Source organism: Colletes gigas, unplaced genomic scaffold, assembly GCF_013123115.1.
Source record: "Colletes gigas isolate AHSC1104 unplaced genomic scaffold, ASM1312311v1 Colletes_gigas_Sc00007, whole genome shotgun sequence".
In the NCBI taxonomy this organism is placed as follows: domain Eukaryota; kingdom Metazoa; phylum Arthropoda; class Insecta; order Hymenoptera; family Colletidae; genus Colletes; species Colletes gigas.
The window spans coordinates 4723882-4744618 of NW_025106636.1; the positions used below are offsets into that span (position 1 = coordinate 4723882).

Consider the following 20737-nt stretch of genomic DNA (forward strand, 5'->3'; position numbering starts at 1 on the left):
TATATACTATCAAATATTTAAACAATCATGCACTGTATCTGGAGCACTAAATTAAACGTTAAATGTATACATGTTATCTAAATACATTACGCCACCGCGATTGAACGAAATAAATGTTACGTTTATAATATTTACAATTAAGTAGCAAATAATTGTCACTTTATGCTTCGTATAGGTTTATTCTTGCCTGTTTCCATATTTTACTTATTTAAGATATCAATATACGTGGATAGAAAATGTCAAGCATCCATAAATAAACAAACGAACGTGTGATACAATGCTAACAATATAAACGTATACAATTACAGCGCTTCGTACGATGTACAGAAACATTTACCGTGCATAGTAATCGGTGACGATATACGGAATACAATGCACGTTAAACGAGATAAGAATTAAAGTCTCTTACTATATATACACAACGAAAGACGAAATTAAAGAAAGCAATACAAAGCAAAAGATTTAATTCTCTTAACGTATAGTACATTTCTTTTGTACAAATAATATTGTATAACAATACAGATATATCTTTCTTCAGCATCAACGTGTTCTAAATAGTTCATTCATTTGAAGGGTAGTTTAGATTGTACAATAACTAGAGGCGTGCAAGAACCGGATGGTTGGGTTGGGTTCCCAAAAGAAAAGTATGATTGAATAATTATCAAATAAAAATCCTTCGTTTTACTTTAATAAGTAAATAATAACAAATATCTATTGTTCATTGAAGTAACCAATTTCAGTCTCTGTTATGACTCTGATAATAATGAGAATGAAAGATGTATTAAAATATTGGCTCTAGTTCTTCTGACGCATGGGTTCTCGTACGTCTCCAATAGTAACGTATGTAGCTTATAAGCTGTGAAAGATACAGTGAAACATCTTTGGACATTTTTCTTCCACTTTTAAATATATGTGTGTATTTAACTCGCACGCGTACATTTTCTAGTAATAATTATATGCTATCAACGGTCGGTACCGGCTGTCTCTAAGAACGCGCAATACATAATATTAAAAATATGGCTGATACTATAATTAGTCGAAATACAATGTAGATTCATACTGTATATAAACCAAGTAACAAACTGTACAAAAAATCTTACGATATTGTATGTAAAGATACTCGAACTTACTATCAAATTTTGACGATAAATATCTAAGAAAAAACAATTGTCATACACGATATAAAAACGATATCTTTAGAAATATTTTGTATTTATATGTACAATGGTAACATAGTTAGGCAGGTACACATAGAGGTTTAATCGAACTTAAGATGTGCGCTTAAATTTGCACTCTCGCTTCTGTGCATATAGCATATAAAATTAACTTTGATTAAACTTATTATCACGTAACATGACACAAAAAATATAATATCGTTGTGAACAATCTACTAAAAATCATTCGAATGTACTGAACTTATTTTCCCTTATTTTATAATCATGCAATTAAGACTATTATTATGCATCGATAAAAATTATCGTTCGCGAAGCACAGCGTAAAATATTTTACGAAAGCTGCAGGTCTGTGTATATTCTGTACTTTGATTGACGATTCTTTTTATTGGATTCTATGCGTAACTTTGTATACGAAAATAATTAAATATTAACATTACCATTTCAAGGTCATATACTCTTTCATTCATATAATATGTGTATGTATAAATGTATGAAGAACCTTTAACGATAAAGACGATTGCTATAATAATGATTTCACATAATACTGCATAACATGATAGTTACTACTGTATGCATCGATTGAAAATGTAAGAAGCGATTTGTTAAGTGTCGTTAATATCATAACGTTTTATGGAATTTAAAATCGGCACATTCAACGGTAAAAATATTAACAGACGATAAGAAAAAATATCGGAACTTTAAAAATGAAATTGGAACGTAATAAATAGAAAATTATATACTGATCTTCCTTCACCTTAAACTGGTTTCGATTAAACATCAGTCTTGTAAATAGTGTTTATAGAAAACTTCTTTTTTTTTTTTTATAATGTATATAATAATAGAATTTGTGAAATTTCGCTTGCAAAGCTTAATATAAGTTTACGACGCTAGGCACTATCAGTTTAAATAACTGTACTTCGGTATTAAAGTATGTGTTTTATGTGTCACCTACTTTCTTGCTTGGTTTCGATGATATTAAAATCTCTCTCTGATTGATTTGTTCTTTCATTTTATTGCATAAAAGCTACGAAGACAACGAAGAATATATTACTATTTATATTTAATTTAAGAGAATACTTATTTAAATCACTAACCTGTCTCGTTCTATCATCTGGTATTAAAATTATTTTTGATTGGTCTGCGCGACCAAATAAGTTTCCGAGTTTTTTCCCCTTACCGCTACCCTTAACAAAAATCTGGATTCCTCTATCGACTACTTTCGGTAACGCGCTGATTTCTTGCCACGTGTAAGTCCAATCGACCTACGAAATACATATTAAAAACATAAATTAAATATACCTTGTACCAATTCCTTGGTCAGCTTTTAAAAAAATATACTAACTCGCCATCCACCGAATAAATCGCTATGCTCTATGTACGCTATCCTCTTGTCTGTGAGCAACACTACATCTTTAAGAACGAATACATGATAAAAATAGATATCGGTGTTTGCGTATTTTCCTTTCTCCAGTTCCTGCAAAAATTAACAAATAGATCGATCGCTGCAAAGGGGTTAATTTGGTAATACTTTAGCATTATGTACATTTAGAATCTTGTGTCCTTCAGCTTCTTCCCGTATATATGGTCTGACTAAATTGTCTGGTTGGAAAAATCTAGGCGGCCTTACTCTTTTCGCTTCTTCGCTCAACTCGGTGGCGCTGAAAAAAGTCAAAATACGTAAAACCTATTTGCGTTAATTGGTTCAACAAAATTTGTTCTTTTTTACATACCGTTTCACTGCTCCAAGCGACCCACTGGCAAAGTCTATAACGCCAGCAGTTGGTCTAGTGACGAGGCCAACGACACCTTTTCCAAAACCTTTGAAGAAACCTTCTACACCTTCTTCTTTAGCTCCCGATATAGGTTTCATTACCACGCCAGTTGCACCGTCGACTACACCCTAGAGCAATGTAATGACTTGTCAGTTTTCTCTAAAAATGAACAAACAAGCGACACCATTACTTTCGTACCATTACTAAACCCTTTCCACTACGAGCAAGACCTTCTTGCAAGTTAGTAGGTTGTCTGTTGAGCTGTTCTTGTCGTTTCCTTTGGTAATCTTTATCGAAGGTAAGAGCAGCTATACCTTTGCCTAGAAAATTATCAAATTAGAGCAATAAATTTACTTCGATAATTTCTGAAAATTAAAATAACGAAGAAACATACCCATAGCTCCGGTTATTCTAGAAACTGCTCCAGCCATTCCTCCGACAGTATGGCCCAACATACTCTTTACGCCGAAGAGTAAACCTTCTGCGAATTCTCCGGGCCCTTGTATAGCGCCTTGGAAAGGTTCGTAAAACAGATCTTCAATACCTTTCATAGTACCAACTACAAGTCCATACGGATTGCCAATTACGTCGAGTCCCAAAACGAGGACGTACGCCTGTTTAATTGCTTGTCCCACGTAATGCATCGTTGCTTCAGAAATGAGTTGCTTGTTGGTCATGAAAACGTAATCCCTTTCAAAATACGCTAGTCTGTGGGGGAAAAAAATAGAATTATACACCCTCGCGGTACACATCGATATTAATCGAATTAGAAATGTCACTGTGAATCGAATTACTTGAAAACAATGTCGTTGATGTCGGTTAAAGTGACACCTATTCCTTGTAATAATACATTTAATACTTGAGGCACTGCAGAAGGTCCACTGTTACTACCAGCCATTGAGAAACTTATGTGAATCTGGAAGGGGTAAAAAAAATTTGATGCAAGTTTATAGTTTTGATACGATGTCTGCTTAAAACAGTGTTGTCCTGTAATATTTTATAAAAAAAAAAACAAACCTTCAAGGGTGAGAAATGAAGTAAATCAAAGAAGTTCTTCTGTTCTGCCGTAGTGATTAAACTGACATGATACATTAAAGGTTCATCTACCAATTTCATGTCCAGTTTAAATAGTTTGCTCTATAATATACAACAGAGCAATTATTTAATAATTCAGTGTCCCCTGTGACCATTTATGCAGGTATAAGGAATAATAATACGAATACAATTTACCGTTTCCGCGTCGTTCATTTCATTCGCTTCGAACAGCCCCATTATTGCATTAATAAATACAATATCCACCTTCACGTGAAATTCTTGTATAAGAACTTTAAAGTACCGAAACTGCTGGACACTGCTGTGCTCTAATAAGCGTTTAACCATGCCGAGTTCAGCAAATGGTTTCATTACTGTAAAAATATAGACATTGACGAATTTTCCTCCACATTTTTATAATATTTACATTTTCAATAGAAGTGCTCACCGGTACTTTGCGTGACGCTTTTTGGGGGTGGAACTGGAGCTAATATAACTGGGAAAACACAATCGGAAAGTTGATTGTCGATTTGAAGTCTATTGATTTTTGCGTGCAACTGGACTTGGTGTAGCGATGCTCGATACTGTAACCATAGACCGGTTTGAAACGTGCGTCGCAGAGTTCTATGATGTGGTCTTAACATTTCCATGTTCAAGTAATCGACCTGAAATGTAATTCTTGTTAGTAAATATAACAAGTATTAACATTGTTGATAGTCACGCATATGGAAGACGGGACTTACTCTAAAGTTGAAAAAATTAATTTTGACTATGATAAATTTTGGCCTGACAGTCAGCATGTTAACAAATCAATGAATGTCTTTAATATTCCTTACCTCCAATTTTGGTTCGAGCATCACTCTGTATGGTGGGTCCTTTCCTATTTGTAATTCCCGTATATATTTCTGATAACCTTCTTCGATAAGTATCACATCTCTTGTACTGATACCACGCCAACGATGAGCGGATGACTTACTCGTTTCCCATATGATATCAGAACTGCATTATAAATAGATTTTTAAATTCTATGAATTTTGCATGCCAGTCAAAGTGTCAGACTTACCTGGCTATGCACATATATAATAATTCTATTCTCGTTACGTTGTTAACAAGCGAAAGTCCAACCCCGTGAATACTTATTGTCACTTCCTGTTCTATAGTTTCAAGATCACCTACAAGCTGACAGTCTTCTGCAATTTTCATACTCGTTGTGAACAGAAGTATTCGTTGCGTGCCGTCCAAAAACGATACGTGAAACACTTCCTCGTCCAAATCTGGCAAATGAAAAGCGCCTAAAAAATCCTGAAAAATGCAACTTCAGTAGATTCCGGCTAATCATCTTGCTATACAAATCTGTAGAGATTTTTACCTTTCGTAGAGTATGTTCGATCTCTTTCTTATTATTATCCTCCCACATTAATTTCCGAGGTCCAGCTGGATTCTCCCATGTATAAAACATCCTATTAAATGACTGCACGGATCTATAAAATAATTTGCATATTTACTGCTTTTGGTACAACTGCTAGCGAAATACAAAAAGAACGATGTTCGATTTTACGATAAATAAATGTACCTGACGTTCAATGAACCTTTCTCCCAAAAATGAATAGTATGCGGCGTGTGATTGATAATTAGAGCCGGAGCATTTCCATAAGTATAAGCAGAAAGGGAAATGTAAACTCCTCCCTCGCTTATTTGTACATCCACATTGATTCCACCGTACTGTTAAACGAACTTGGGATTAGTCTTAAAATAATTTACGCTTCAAACAATTTCGTCGAAAGCATACCTTATTATTTAATTTTAATAAAGTTGTATGACTATCTGTATAAACGAATGGTGCAGTTTTTTCAGGTTCACTAGCGACCTTAGCTCTTAAAGTTTTTTGTTCATTTTCAGAACGGGGCCAAAGAGCAGTACATTCGCCAGGAGGGATCTACAAACGAATGCAGTAATAAATAATGTTCCAGATCCATTTTTTTAACATGTACATCTGACCAATTACCTTCATCATAGGATCGGCTGGTCTGTCACCTTCTTGACATTCGATCAGAAAATTCGAATTATTTATGAGTACATAGTATGGAGTAAACGTAATCTGTTTCGTTAAAGAATTGTACGTCAACTGATTGTGCACCCCGATCTGTAACATGTATAAAATATAATGTCTTTTTGCTCTCTATTAAATATACTCAAAATGTAAGCTTGAAATTATAAATTATGCGAGAACCTGGTACGTCAATCCATTATATCTGCAAACGACTACTCCTTCGCTTCCTGCAACATCTATTGGGAACTTCTCAGACCATTCGCCGTCTTCGATTCGAATCATCGCCTTCTTTTTCCCAAAAAATACTTTCGAGCGAAATGAAAATAATATGGGTCCTTTGAAATTCTCCGGGTGATACAATACATTCAAAAAATCATCTCCGCTCTGAAAACATATATAAAATCAAACATTTGGATTGACGTTGCGTTTCAATATTTTGCGCACGACGTGCATAGAAAATAGAAATTGATTTTAATGTTCCCAACATTTGTACAATATCGTTCAATGAAAGTAACAACGTTACATTGTTACACAAACAATTCCAATAAAAATTTGCGCATAATCTTCGTTTTCGTATTAAACGAAAAATTTGTTTCAAATTTTGCGTACATTAGTTGCAATAATTATTTATAAGCTTCTGCGTTGCTCGATTCGTCTAATGATCGTGCATTGTGCTTAGACAATTATGTATAAAAGTGAAATTGCAGAATTTGTTTACAATCAATAGTTGCCTGTTTTTAAAATGCAAAAATATACGTAATGTTGCAAAACTATGATGATACAGTTATAAGCAGATTAATAAAATGCCACCGACATAAACGAAATCCAACATTATAACTAACGTCATACATACATTATAATTAACGAGATACTTAATTATGCATAGCAAATGATCACTGTTTCCTTAGCGATGAAATAATAATGTGTTTAGTTGGAAACAAAGCGCCGATCATAGTGTAAATAGATCCCTATGATTAGTGTGTCAGCGATCAGACCAATTTGTTAAATTATGTTAGAATTTAAGTCCAAGGTATACAAAATATTAAACCACCGTCATCAATATAAAATGAAAACAATGTACCACTGAACATGGTTTCTCCTTCCTGTATTCACCGCGTTGTTGACAGGGTTTCCTGACACAACCCAAACTCTGAAATATACCATTCTATGTATCGTGATAAAGCCGTGTAAAATGTAGTTTTACTTATAAGTATTACGCTCAATACGATGCAAATAAAACTTTTTACTTCAACATGCTAATTTGATAGCTGATTAATACTCAACATGCTACTATTATTACATTAAAGTACTGAACTTCAGCTTAAAAATTAAAGACTTCGATTTTAAATTGGAAAAAAAAAAATACATTTTTCAAAATAATTTAAATCTCTAAAGTTCTTAAATAAACATCACGTTAGCCCACCACTATGTGATACAATTTCTTTAGCATGTATTACATCCATAAGCACAAAAGTATACCATAACATGAAATCACTACCTTTATCGGGCTTGAATGTTCTTTACCACCCTTACTCGACTTCTGCAAAATAATGTATCGTGTAAGTAGTGAATGACGTACGATCGTACAGGTTTTGGGACATTTACAATATTATACTACTTTTCAGCATGCACAATACAGCACAGCTCTAACGTATTGCGCAAAATATCGAACTCAAGCACTGCGTAAAGGGATTAATTACATAACTAAATCAACTACTAAAAATCAACAGCTTCGTTACAATTGCTATTATTAATGTCTTGTAAATCGAAACACTTTATACTGATAATGCAAAATTATAAACAGAATATTTTTTGTACCATCAGGATATCTCGTGATATTTAATTGTCTGATTATAGTTTATTCGCATTTTATTATAAATCTATATGAATGGAACTTACGAATATATTCTATAAAAATGAAGATAAATTATACAATATAAAATATAATAAAATTTAAACAAATTTATTAGGATATTTGTTTATGCAGAAAAAACGAGCACGCGCGCACACACACACACACACACACACATGTATGATTACAAGCAAAATGTACATTTAGCTGAACAGGGTAAAAATGGCAGATTACGTTATTATAAAGGAATATTATAATAAAAAAGTATTTTCCTGTTACTTACCTTGTAAGACAACATTAAACCTGTTTTATTCAACATCCAAAACGGACAATACAATGCCATGACTATAGATCCATGTTCGTAAGATGTATGCATTCCCAAGTCTAACACGACCTTTTGTACACTGTCAAAAGACTCGAATGACCAAACTGAAAATTCCGGTGGATTTGCTATTAGTTCACCCCGACATGACCAATCCTTCTCTAAATAATTTGGTAACTGCAATATATTGGAGAATTCATGGTATTAAAATATCTGTAAAACGTTGAAATAATCCTAGAACTAATTATAAGTAGTTTACCTTTATGATTATGTATGATTTTCCAGGATCAATTGTAGGAATTTGATAAGATGTGCCTGCTTCTAAAAGCTTCTCTTGCACAGCTCCAGGTAAACATACAATTATATCAATAGGCAGGAAGTTCTTCAAATACACAGATGGATATAAGTGAACATTGTAAATGGTACTTGCCATCGTGTGTCGGCTAGTATTTTCAAAGTAAACCTGTTCTATTTCACCTACGACCTGTAATCGTTGCGACAAATCGTTAGAATCCGTTAAACATTTTCTTAAACGTTTATATTATTCTTTATTCTACTATGTTACTCTATTGCTCTTTATACAACGATCTAAATCGGTAAACAATACTTTCAACATTACAGCATAACAATAACGATACATTCATTCTATAAAACACGAGTGAAACATATAACACGTGCAGTGAACATATTGCAACGCACACTAATATAAATTTTTTACGGCTATATTTGAAACTCGTGGATATCGTCATTGTACGAAACATAAAGAAATTAAAGAATTAGAAATAATAAACAATAATTTATTAAGTCTAAATACCGGATACTACAATATATAGAGATAAAAAATAAAATAATGAAAAAAAAAACCCAAAAGATAAAACTTTAATATAACGTATTTAGCAATAGAAAAAATTATTCCGTTGAAATAAAAAAATGATCGTCTTTAGTAGACAAATGATTTAACTCTGTTCACTTTCTTTTCCATGTTTGCCTGTTATTGATATATTATTAATATTAACACAACTAGCAATTATACTATATACTACGAAATTGTTTGTTGCAAATACGCATTCACATTTAAGGTATATTAACTATCTAACAGCGGTAATAAAAATACATATCTTTTTTTTTTTATATTCAACGTATACTGATTGACAAACCTCTTTTCAAAACTAATTTGAATAATGGCAGTACCTGAATAGGTGCTTCCAAATATTTTGGGTGTTCTGAGGATAAAGTTTTGAAGCAAAGATGCTTGACGTAATCAACGAAACGACAGAATATGGATCGCCAGTTAATAGCATTCAATAATAAGCCAATAGTGTCATTATTATATAAAATACTACCAACCACAATCATCACGAAAAACATCTAAAAATAAAAACTGCTGCTTATGAAATTATGCAATGTTTCAACGAAACTTTTTCATTATAGAGTTAAAATTAAATAACTATCTCATTATGTTACCGTCGAATGTATTGTTCGATACACATTGTTCGTTTAAATGCATAGAGTGATACTTGTGCTATGTATTATACAGTGTAACGGTTTCTCGTATGAAAGGTAGAAATAAACAACGCAAGAGAGTCGGCTAGATTTCAAGGAATAAGCGTACGTAATTTGATTAAATACCTTTATATAAAATGGTTCTACGACATCTTGTTTCGTTCGACTTTCACACTTTAAAAGTTTGCTCATAGAGACAGTTTTTTGGAGATCTTTCCACACGAATGGCTCTATCGAAACCATGTACCTACACGCAAGATTAAATATATTTATAAACATATATAAATATTGAATATTGAAAGGAAATTTTAAATATGTAAATTACCGATCGACGCTAAAAAACAACCAATAAATATTCGTTGGTGTGTATACAGCATCTAGTGGAAGATTTAATTTACTGTCCGGAGCAACGGTGCCCACGCATTCGACTTCATTTCCACGTTTAGTCATATAATATACCGATATCGGTTCACTGAAATGGTTATGCACCTGAAACATATTCAATTAATTTAAATCAAACGCAGTTGGACAAATTATAATCTGATTACATTTGCTGCAATACAATTACATGTTGCTCACCTGAAGGATGCTTCTAAGAGTAACGATAGTACTTCCTTCATCGACTACAACATCTGACACGATACCCCATTCTTCAGAACTTTCTTTCCGGTATCTTAACGAGAAGAATCTCTTATCGGCTCTTAAGACTGGTATAGCCAAAGTACCACCGATTTCTTTGAACTTCAATAAATATTATTACATATTGTTTAAAGATTATCTTACTTTAATAAGCACAATAAATCTAACAAGATCGCAAATTCGAAATCCGAGCAATTACCGTGATAATAAACTTGTCATCTTCTCTCTCTTGAATCGATTCGGTTTTCACTTGGTCGAGCAAAGGTATTTCTGTTTTTGTTGTTTTCGGTGCCAGCTCTATCGACGCGCCAGATTCCAGAATTACTTCCATGTATGAAACGACGCTATCATTCACAGTCGTCGATCCATCGTTAAAAACCTGGAACGATATTCTGTCTGAAAACATATCACGGACTATGACTTTGATTTCATAATTCTGATACGCTATACGAAACCTTGAAGTGACTGCGTTTCAAATCTAGAACCATTGCTAGGCCAGTCTCGTTTTTAAGTACGTAGGGCGCCACACTTTTCGCGGTTCCCGTTTCACTGGCTTCCATCGCCGACGAGAACGCATTGCCAAGTTGTTTAAGTACGTCCAAACAAGTTTTGCTTACGGTTATTTCTAAATTTTCCTAGTACAGAATATCATGGACATGTTTCGTACACCGTTGTTAGTATAAAATATATTATCAAAATACATCTTTCGATCGTTCAACTTACAGAAGATATTATATCTATAGACATTTTAGGGATCTGATGCCATTCTTCTGGCTCGCTGTCCGAAGTCGGGCTCATTACGCTCGCTCCCCTAGAATTTACTGCCACGTCATTGAATTGAATCTATGGAACAGTAATCAGAGGACTGTAAAAATAAAAAATAACAATAAACGATTTAAGGTTGCAATGACGGATGCATTACTTTAGTTTCTAGTTCCCAAGGTGTTGAGATTCGTTTTTTATTTTTAGTGGCTTCTATTGGCTCGATCAATGGTTCCCATAACGCGAGACGGCTGTTGTAATACGCCATTATCAGTGACATTGTACCCTCCACACTCATCTAAAAGTATGCGTGTATTGGTCAATAAATAAAAATAGTCCAAGTGTTAACATTACTTACAGATTTTGAGCTCCAATCGTTTACGTTGCTTTGGAACCCGATGTGAAGCAGAAGCATGGGTAATGTTTTATTACCAACGCCTGCTTCTAACGTGAACAAAATTGTCGGCGCAGATATTATTGCTAATTCTGGTTTATAGAGTGTCACATCGTGATCAGTGAACGAAAGATTTTCCATAGCTTCCATTCCTACCTCTACAGAATAAAAAACGGGATATAAAAAATTTAAATGCTTTTCGAAATAATCGATTGTCTAAATTTTTTCGAATTCGATACTATATCGTAGCGAACCTGTATGTAAAAACCAAAAATCATTTTCTTCGAACGGCGTTATGATCCACAATCCGTTGTGATTTGGTTCAGAAATTACAACTTCTTCATCTTTTACTTCCGTTTTTGTAGCAGTATGAACAACTTTATTCAATATCTCTATGACACCTGTGAATCGAAAAGTCGAATTTTTATTTGCACAAATTATGTTTAGTGATTCGATAAATTACCTGGGGAAACGGATACGTGAATGTCAGTACAACAAACATCGACATGAAGTCCTTTCTCTTCCAGCGTGGAACCCGCTACGCTAATACTACACGGTCTTAGGACCTAAAAAATTCAGAAAATTCTCATTTTAGTCTCTTCTGTACCAGTCATATGTGAAACAGCATGAGATATAAATATAGTTTTTCCTTTTTACCTGATATATCCAATCGCTTCTCTTCTGTGGATTGTATATACCAGCCAAAATCGTTAAATCTTTTATGGAACCTGTTATTACTTGATGTTCACCCATCAAACGTACTTTCAGTAACAGCTCGGTCTTAAAATACAATATCAGATGTATGTAAATTACGAAACATGTGAAATACTATGTAATGATAAAAATATTTTTTGATAGATATTTATTACATTTAGTATGATGCAATTTGAGTTTATGTCATCCATGTCTTCGAGGAGAATGATATCCGGCTTCTCGACGTGTAAATTAATCGTGAACATTTTGTTATTCGGTACAGCTTGAGTTTGTTTCTTTTTAACTACAGACTCGTTATAATTCTTCGATATATTTTGAGGCATCGCCTTATTCGACGGTGCTTCTTCAGACGCGAAAAAGTCCTTTATTTTCATTAAATAATCAAGTGATACAATTATACTGAAGGAAAATACTCTAACATCCACTGTAAATAAACAAAATCCAACTATTTATTTACGTTGTATCATTTCAGAAATAATGATCTCGTTATTTTAAAAACTTGTTGAAGCCAGACAGTCCAGCGCTATTAAGCTTTCTAAGAATTTATGATTTTATGATGTTTGATTGGACCTTTTGAAATTTTTCAAGTAAAAACCTACCGAACATGTCGTTTGAACTCTGTCTGATAGTCATGTCTAACATGCTGCGAACAGAATTTGATTCATTTTCCAAGTCGTCTATAGAAGGTACTTCTGTTGTTCTTTCCATAATTCTGATAAGAGAACCTTGTCTACTTTGACGCGTGTCGTCCAACGTACAGTTCATCAGAAGTATCGATGTTGCCATTAATCCATCAGCAAATATTCTACCTTTCAGCGCGAAATGAGTCAAACAGAATTTGGCTAAACCATTCTCTGGCAGATGTAGAAGAGAACTTTGCGATCGAAGCTGTAAATTATTTTAATATTTATACGCGTATACTGGAGCGTGAACATAAACGACAAGATTACCAAGAGTGAATACCATTTTTGAACCACCCGTAAATAAACTGATCACAAGACTATCCATAACAAACTCAAATTTAATGGATGTGTGTATGTTCACTTGTTCTTGAAACTCTCTATCTTCCATACTTGACACAGTGGGTTCTCCAAATTCATCTGTTTGAATAGAAGTATAATTAATTTACTCTGCTGTAAATAAAACGTATCATTCTTTAGAGTTACCGGATCGATGGTGTTGCAGAACTTCTACTTCAAGTTTCTTTTCGTTTTGACTAACATTTTGCACGAATTTCGTGTCTTCGGCCACTTCGCCCAAATTTTCTTCCAACACTTTCAACGCAGTCACATAATCTTCTTTACTTATTAGCACATTAATTTTATTTAATCTTCCGGACATATCAATGTCCGGTATAGATGTAAACCACGCAGTTGATAAATTCCGTTTAATAAGCAATGTGAAGCTGACCGGTTCTAATAGTAATATTTCATTTTCGATTTCAAACTTCTCCATGTTCAATTTCACCCTATTGTAGAAATAGTAAGTTCGTATTACGGATATAAAGTAGTCAACTGCTATGTACGTATATCTCCAGTTCTTACCTTGATAATTTCAAGTTTTGTAATTCAATTTTCATTTCATCGACAATTGGGGAATCCCCGTTTTCATTTGCAACTTCCAATTTTTTAAAAACATTGCATATAGTAAGATTACCCATGTCCAGCGTTAAACAATGATTGTTTTTCGAATGCATTGGTACATATATTACAGGAGCCTAAACAGTGATTATCAACACTTTATAATACTGTTTTCGTATTAGTCAGAAATTGAGTATTTTTCAAAACAAGTTATCAAATAAAATATACGCTGTCGCAAACCTTGATTTTCACTGCAAGCCCAATACGTGCAGCGCTTTCTTGAACATCTTTGATGTTTGTCCTCGCAGCCTCTGCGGCTGCTGCTGACGCGTCTTTTATAGCTTGCTGGGCTGCTTGAAAATTATTCAAAAAACTCTAAAAAATTAAATATTATTTCACACCTTCTACAAACTAATATATTTGAATTTCGAAACATTTTTAAGAAAAGGCTTTCACTCACCATAATACTAGTGACAAACATATTTAAAAAGATAATACGGTAACAACCCATTAAAACGGTGATGGACATATTGTTCTTATCAACATTTGTCGGTTCAATATTGTACATCGTAGCTTGAATTTGTAACGATTCTGTATACTCCGCTACTGATACAATCTGCACCGAAATCATCGACGAAGAATGTAAAATATATACATGTAAATTATGTTAATAAATTGTGTCTTACGTCTCTATAAGCGGATGCAGCATTAAGGTCTATAATACTGATAGATGATAAATTAACGTTTGCTTGAGAATAAGAAGTCTTCATTATGAATCCAGCAGTGATACCGGCGATATAAAAGGCAGAGATTTCTCTGCATTCACTGACTAACTTCATGCAGATAGTTCCAACTTTCGCTTGAATCTTTAAATCTATATCCTCGATCACTGCTTTTCTTCGACCTGAAATATGTGTATTTGTGAAACTATCTATTCTCTACTTTCTTGACAAGAAATGATAAAACTATAATACAACGCATTTAAGTACTTACGAGATGTTGATCTAAACTTTTGTTTCTGAATTTGTTCCTTGAAGAATGCAGACGTTTCTTCTTGAATAGAAGTCAAATGGCGTGGACGCATTCGACGCTCTTTCTCAATTCTACTGCTCGTTATAGCATTCATTTGATCCTTTAATATAAACAACGTAACGGTGGTAAACATACTATTATTACTTAACTTTGTTGTAACTAGCTTTCATTTTAACTTATAAGCATTTTAAAAGATTACCTGCATATAAGTAGCAAACTGAAGAAGACTTATAAGAGCTTCCTGGTGAAGTAAAACATCCAACGTTGTAAATTCCAGTTTTAATAATTTAATAACGGATCCGTGTTTGGTCGTAAATTCTGGCGAACGTTTGTTTACCTAAGGTGAAGTTAAACCGAATGCTGTACTTTTTTAAAACAAGGAAAAATTAGCACTCGGATATTCAAAACTTACATTTATATACTGTACTGTTATCAGATATTCATCTTTACCAGATGACATAGGAGTGTTCACCATAAATATGTCTGTTTCTTTGTAATGTTGCTTCACTTGAATACCGCCCAATCTCAATAATATTTCTTGATCGTACGTCCGTTGTAACATTTCTGCTTCCAATTGTAACACCTCGAGATTCATAAACGGCGTTATCAATCCGTTCTTTTGAGACGAAATTAACAACGAAAATTCTGCAACCGATTTATAATCGTCAGATCGATTTCGATTTCGATTGCTCGTAATATACGATGCCTTACCTTTCATTTCAAATTTCATTTCCAAATCAGTTGTCTGTTTAACCGAAACAACCGCCTCCTTCTTCTTCTCGGAAATTGTAGTTAGCTCTTTCAACAAAGATAATTGAGAAACGGACTTACTCTGCGAGCAATAGATATTTTATAATTACGATGCAACACTGAATAAGCAACATTGAGAATTACTTGTACAATATGAAACATACGAGTGAAAATTTCCGAAGTTCTGTGGGTTCCTCTTCTTGTGGGAACGGTAGACTCTGAGCAATAGAGAGGGCTTGTAACAAGCGTTTATCTAATGGAAAAGAAAAGATCTTCGCTTATAAAACGCTTGAATAAGAAATTTAAGTTATATGCATATCATTTTTAGGGCAAGAAAAACATTACAACAAAGAAAGTTTACTTTTTCGACTGAACTTGTAGAAAACCCCTTTGAAGTATTCAAGAAGTAAATACAACATACATACCCGTTATATTGATTACAACCGATGGCAACTGACCAATAAGTCTAAGTTTTGGAAGCAGAGGATCATCGGTTATCAAGCATTTGTGAAATTGAATTTCGAGTGTTGTTGGTTGCAGTAGCGTCATGGAATCATCTACTTTCGATAAAATTGTGCGCCATTCCTCTCCTGGCAGTGAAACTAATACCTAATTGTAATTTACGCATTGAAATCCTATACAGTTTTTCCATTTTTACCAATCTTATATTTTTAAAATGTTAGAAACACATACTTGAAAATCGACTATTTTTAAAACAAATTTATCGTAACTGTGCTCCCTAAGATGCAACAATACATCCTCTTCGCTTTTACCCATGCTGATTAACTGTTTAACAGTTACGTTCGTTTTATCGTCTTTTGGGTTTTCTAAGGAATGCATTTTTAGGCTACCAAGATTTACTACCAACAGTGATTTTGTATCGTTATAGAATCCATCGTGCGGAACGATTAGCTGGGATGCCTGCATGTCAACCTATCAAACATTAATCAATGTTAATTTAAGATTTGTTCACTGTAACAGCGTTGCAATTAAACTAGTGCAATATGAATTGTACCTGCATGTCCAATATTGAATGCTTTTGAATAGCATGCTCCAAACCTAAAGCAGACATTTCCTTCAAACCTTCCAATTGCTCTGCTGCAGCTGCTTGTAGTCTAAGTGGAAAAAGTATTAGAATTATCGGAAGGAATCAATCGTAAAATGCTTATCTAAAAGTATAATGTTATTCTCACTGATTTAAAGTCGACGAGTTTTCTACTTTGAACAAATTAACCAATTCTATTACAGTTTGTGCATCATAAATAATATCCACGGACGTTGACTTCACAATGACACGATCGCCACACAATTTATCAAGTGGATTTTTTTCATACGATATGGACAATAAAACAGCATCCGCGCTATGCTCGTGAGAATTAAAAAGCGATGGAACCTGTTCATCTTGCTTCGTTCCTAAAAGTTTCATCTCATTGATCGATGCTGTAACACTGTAAAAGAACAAATTTTTTCATACATATTAAATATTATAAAATATTAATGTCGTAGAAAATTTCATGAATCTGGTCTAGTAATAAACGTGTTAAAATAGTTCACGGTTCATAAGTTTTGTTTAAGAAATTACATACAAAATCGCATTGGCGGACGGCCTCGACTTGAAGCACGCTCGAACATCGTGTAGTTGAAGATCCAAAATACACGGATGGTCTTTAGCCATATCCAAAATTATAATTTGAAGTTCGTGTAAAAGAAATCGGGTATCGATCATCTCGTACGTTTCAGGATAGTGAGTCGGTGCGGTATTTTCTTGGTAATCAATAGCTCTGTATAATTTTTCTTTTTCTTGAGGGGTCATCGCCTGTTCGAATTTCCGCACTGAAACGAAAATCATAAAAATTTATGTCGCGTACAATGAGAATATTCGCCCGATGTCTAATGAAAATATGATTAATTACTTATTGCAGCTGCTGAGTTCAAGTCTTCAGTCTCTTCTGCTTGCGAACCAGACCACAGAAATCCAAACCAACCACGTTTTGCTTTTAAGTTCTTCTCTTTTTCGGCCAATCTTTCTACCTATTAAATACAAAATAGAAATAAAATTATTACGGAACAATAAAATACATGAACACGGTTTATTAACAAATATACTAACTTCCATTTCAATTTGTTGCCTGATGATGACCAAATTGAAAATATCTAATTTCCTTTCACAATCTGTAAGACAATCTTCTATTTCCTGTGCAACTTTCTTGCTTGTTAATTTCGTTTGATACACGTCAGCATATTGACGGCAAAGGTCCCTATGTTGTTTCATATGATTCCAGTTCCAATTCCTGCGGCTTCTACGTACCGTTTCTTCTAAGATGCAAGTGTATGCAAAACGCCACCTAAAAGTAACATTAAACTTATCGAATGTCTCGTGCGTCTCGTACTTAAATTATTACTGTTCTTCGGGTGTGAGTAACGCGTTATTACCATTCTTTATAATGTCCTCTATACGATGTCAAATTTGGTCTGTACTTTCTGTATGGTGCAGCCTTTTGAGCTTGGTCCAACCCTTCGCCCAATTGAACGAGAGTTTGGTATTGTTTTTTCGCCAGTCCTATCCTCAATTTTTGCATTTCTAGATCCAACCACACCTTTGGAATAGTGTAATTACTTCCATCTGTCTCTGGTTTTGGATTTAACTTCAATTTCGCATTTACGTTTATTGGGCCCAACACTAGAGAAATCGGAAATAGTTCCAAGGTGATTTTTGTGTTACATCCGATAGTGTAAAAAAATAATAATGTTTATAATGTTTATAATATGTTTGCTTACAATATTGATAACCAGGTGGAGTGTAATCTATAGTTGCAATACCGGAGCAAAAAAGACCCGAATAGTCCGATTGTTCACTACTACTAAATTGCTCTGCAGTTGTATTCAGATATGCAGCTAAACCGTCCAGTGTACATAGCTGAAAAAATAATTTTCATTCCCTGTACTATAATATTATAATTCACTTGCAATATATTTTCTAATTCTGCTTACCTTATAAATTTGTGGAATAGCATACATATCTTTCAAATTGCCATTTGTGTTCCAAGAATCTGTACAACTTTCTAATACAAATTTATTAAGTGTAAAACCAACCGAAAACGGATGATCTTTAAACGAAACATGATCTTCGTACCGCACGTGTATTCTTTTAATTTCAACATGAATATTCTTTATCATACGAGCAACGAGTTTTTCGATCATGGAATCATCTAGCTTCTCTTGTACTGTAAAAGATTACTATGATAGTCAGTATGTTGAAGTACATACAGTAGTGTCCACGCTTAACTGACCGCGGACACTTAAGTGGGCACTACTGTATAAGCTTGATCATTACAAAATTATAGAATGACAAATCTTTACATTTAGTATCAGCCAATTGTTTTGTTTTCTCAACTCTTGCAAGTTCTGCCCGTTTAGTATCAAGCTGTACTTTTGCTTCTTTTTCAGCATCATACACAATCTGACTAGTAGGAACTATAAGTAGAAATAATTCCTCAACAATTGCATCAATTTGACCATTCCACATATCTTTGTATGGTATTTTCAATATAAGCTTTCCTGTGAAAAAAAGGCAAACATTTCTGCTAATTTCATATTTAAAATTTCTGAATAAATGAAAGTAAACAATATTACAAACCTAATCTTCCAAACTCCAATCTAACAGGTAGATCCAACACATCTAATGCAGTTTCTTTTATCAATAAATTATTTAATACAACATCGCCTGAAAACAAAAGATATAATGAAATGTTTAATTTCTTTTATAAAAGATACTTTTCTAGTACGTCGTTGTGTTTGTGAAAAAATACTTTTTATCAAATACCCTACATCTGAAATTTTTTCTTAACTTCTTTCAGAGTTAGGTTCTGTTTGTATAAATGTTTTCATAGCATGTGTCACGCAAGATAAACAAGTTATAATATAAATAGACGTTGATGTCATATTTATCTACTAAAAATAATACATATTTCTAAATACATTTGCGAAAACATAGTATTAAATAAAAAGTTGTTATCACGTTTTTCGTAATTAAAAGTAAGGAAGCATAAAGCGAGCAAGGGTATGATTAAAAACGTTCAAACGATTCGTAATGTTTACCTCCCCATAAACTGAGCTTCAGTTGCGAGTTATCCAAATTTTGAATATATTCTCCCAACACCTTGTTCAGGAGTTCGGTAACGATCGATTCGAAAACCATCGTAGATCTTTATGCCGTGTCGGACACCTCGCATAAAATGTATAAATACGGCTAAAACAAGTAACAAGAATTCAACATTTGTTAACCAACAAATGGTTGACGCGCTGAAGTAAAATCGATCGATGGGAACAGTATATTGTATAACCTAGAAACCGTGTAATTAAAATTATTTAAAACGAAATACACATATATATATATATAATCTTAATTACTGTAATTCGTTAACACTTCTCAATTGTTGTCATTGCACATGCTAACAATGCAAATTCTTGTTTAACAAACACGCTCATGCCACTCTTAAATATAATTTCGAAATTGTTTAAATACCGTAAATTGTATCAAACTAGAAACTGATAATGATTCTTTCGTCTGTGAGAAATGACATCATGCGAAAATACAATATTGCCAATGCACTGACGTATTTGATTTTACCAATTCCACCTTCACATTCTAGCTGCTTGCGGTCGCTTGGTTTGATGCATACACACACATATAAACCCGTAGGTGTAATTAGGACAACTGTTTTGTTCGTATAAATGATAGTTGATTAAAAACGACGTACAACGATAACGCACAAGTACAAATTATTATCTCCGGATACCGCATTTGTAAAATTTGATGCTATATTAAATACATTCAAAACAATTGTATCGACGCACTTTATATAGGTCACGTAATAATTACGTTTTTTCGTATATATTTTTTATAATGATTATTTGTATCAAACTTAAACAAAATTAGATGATGGATAACAAAAATATTTGAATTCTAATACAAGCGGTACATAAAATTAAAACACAAAAGTATTTGTATTATACGTAACGATTTGTTTTGTTTGTATTATCATTTCGTATTGAAGATAACGTTTAAATTCGATAAAACAATCACTGTCGTTAACAAATATTTAAACAATATTTAAACGTAAGATTCAATGGTTCCTGACGACGCATTATTAATTCAAA

General features: G+C 33.4%; 1 protein-coding gene across 3 annotated transcripts; it reads right to left on the reverse strand.

The window, feature by feature from the left end:
* Nucleotides 1–283: 283 nt before the first annotated feature.
* On the reverse strand, nucleotides 284–20244 carry LOC122396190 (vacuolar protein sorting-associated protein 13). 3 transcript variants are annotated; one of them, XM_043394368.1, is made up of 60 exons: nucleotides 20103–20244; nucleotides 19676–19920; nucleotides 19215–19301; nucleotides 18938–19135; nucleotides 18569–18801; nucleotides 18356–18494; nucleotides 18011–18257; nucleotides 17688–17922; nucleotides 17491–17608; nucleotides 17164–17410; nucleotides 16771–17025; nucleotides 16593–16692; nucleotides 16271–16510; nucleotides 16003–16186; nucleotides 15742–15830; nucleotides 15539–15659; nucleotides 15240–15472; nucleotides 15027–15164; nucleotides 14789–14927; nucleotides 14482–14699; nucleotides 14256–14411; nucleotides 14036–14170; nucleotides 13760–13932; nucleotides 13382–13683; nucleotides 13179–13315; nucleotides 12815–13103; nucleotides 12371–12639; nucleotides 12159–12281; nucleotides 11965–12067; nucleotides 11756–11902; nucleotides 11466–11659; nucleotides 11268–11405; nucleotides 11069–11188; nucleotides 10801–10980; nucleotides 10545–10724; nucleotides 10286–10447; nucleotides 10032–10195; nucleotides 9833–9953; nucleotides 8463–8687; nucleotides 8165–8380; nucleotides 7528–7569; nucleotides 7111–7179; nucleotides 6210–6413; nucleotides 5985–6122; nucleotides 5769–5915; nucleotides 5553–5701; nucleotides 5349–5460; nucleotides 5043–5281; nucleotides 4816–4978; nucleotides 4428–4644; nucleotides 4178–4353; nucleotides 3965–4084; nucleotides 3742–3863; nucleotides 3342–3655; nucleotides 3146–3267; nucleotides 2906–3075; nucleotides 2719–2833; nucleotides 2518–2649; nucleotides 2270–2437; nucleotides 284–2199 (listed from the first exon to the last, which is right to left on the reverse strand). In XM_043394368.1, exons 2-60 carry the CDS (start codon nucleotides 19773–19775, stop codon nucleotides 2113–2115), a joined length of 9861 nt encoding a protein of 3286 aa, XP_043250303.1. In that variant the 5' UTR covers nucleotides 19776–19920; nucleotides 20103–20244; the 3' UTR covers nucleotides 284–2112. The 3 variants fall into 3 exon arrangements, with proteins under 3 accessions (XP_043250303.1, XP_043250305.1, XP_043250306.1); XM_043394370.1 differs by lacking the exon at nucleotides 7111–7179; XM_043394371.1 differs by lacking the exons at nucleotides 7111–7179; nucleotides 7528–7569.
* Between the last annotated feature and the right edge of the window lie 493 nt (nucleotides 20245–20737).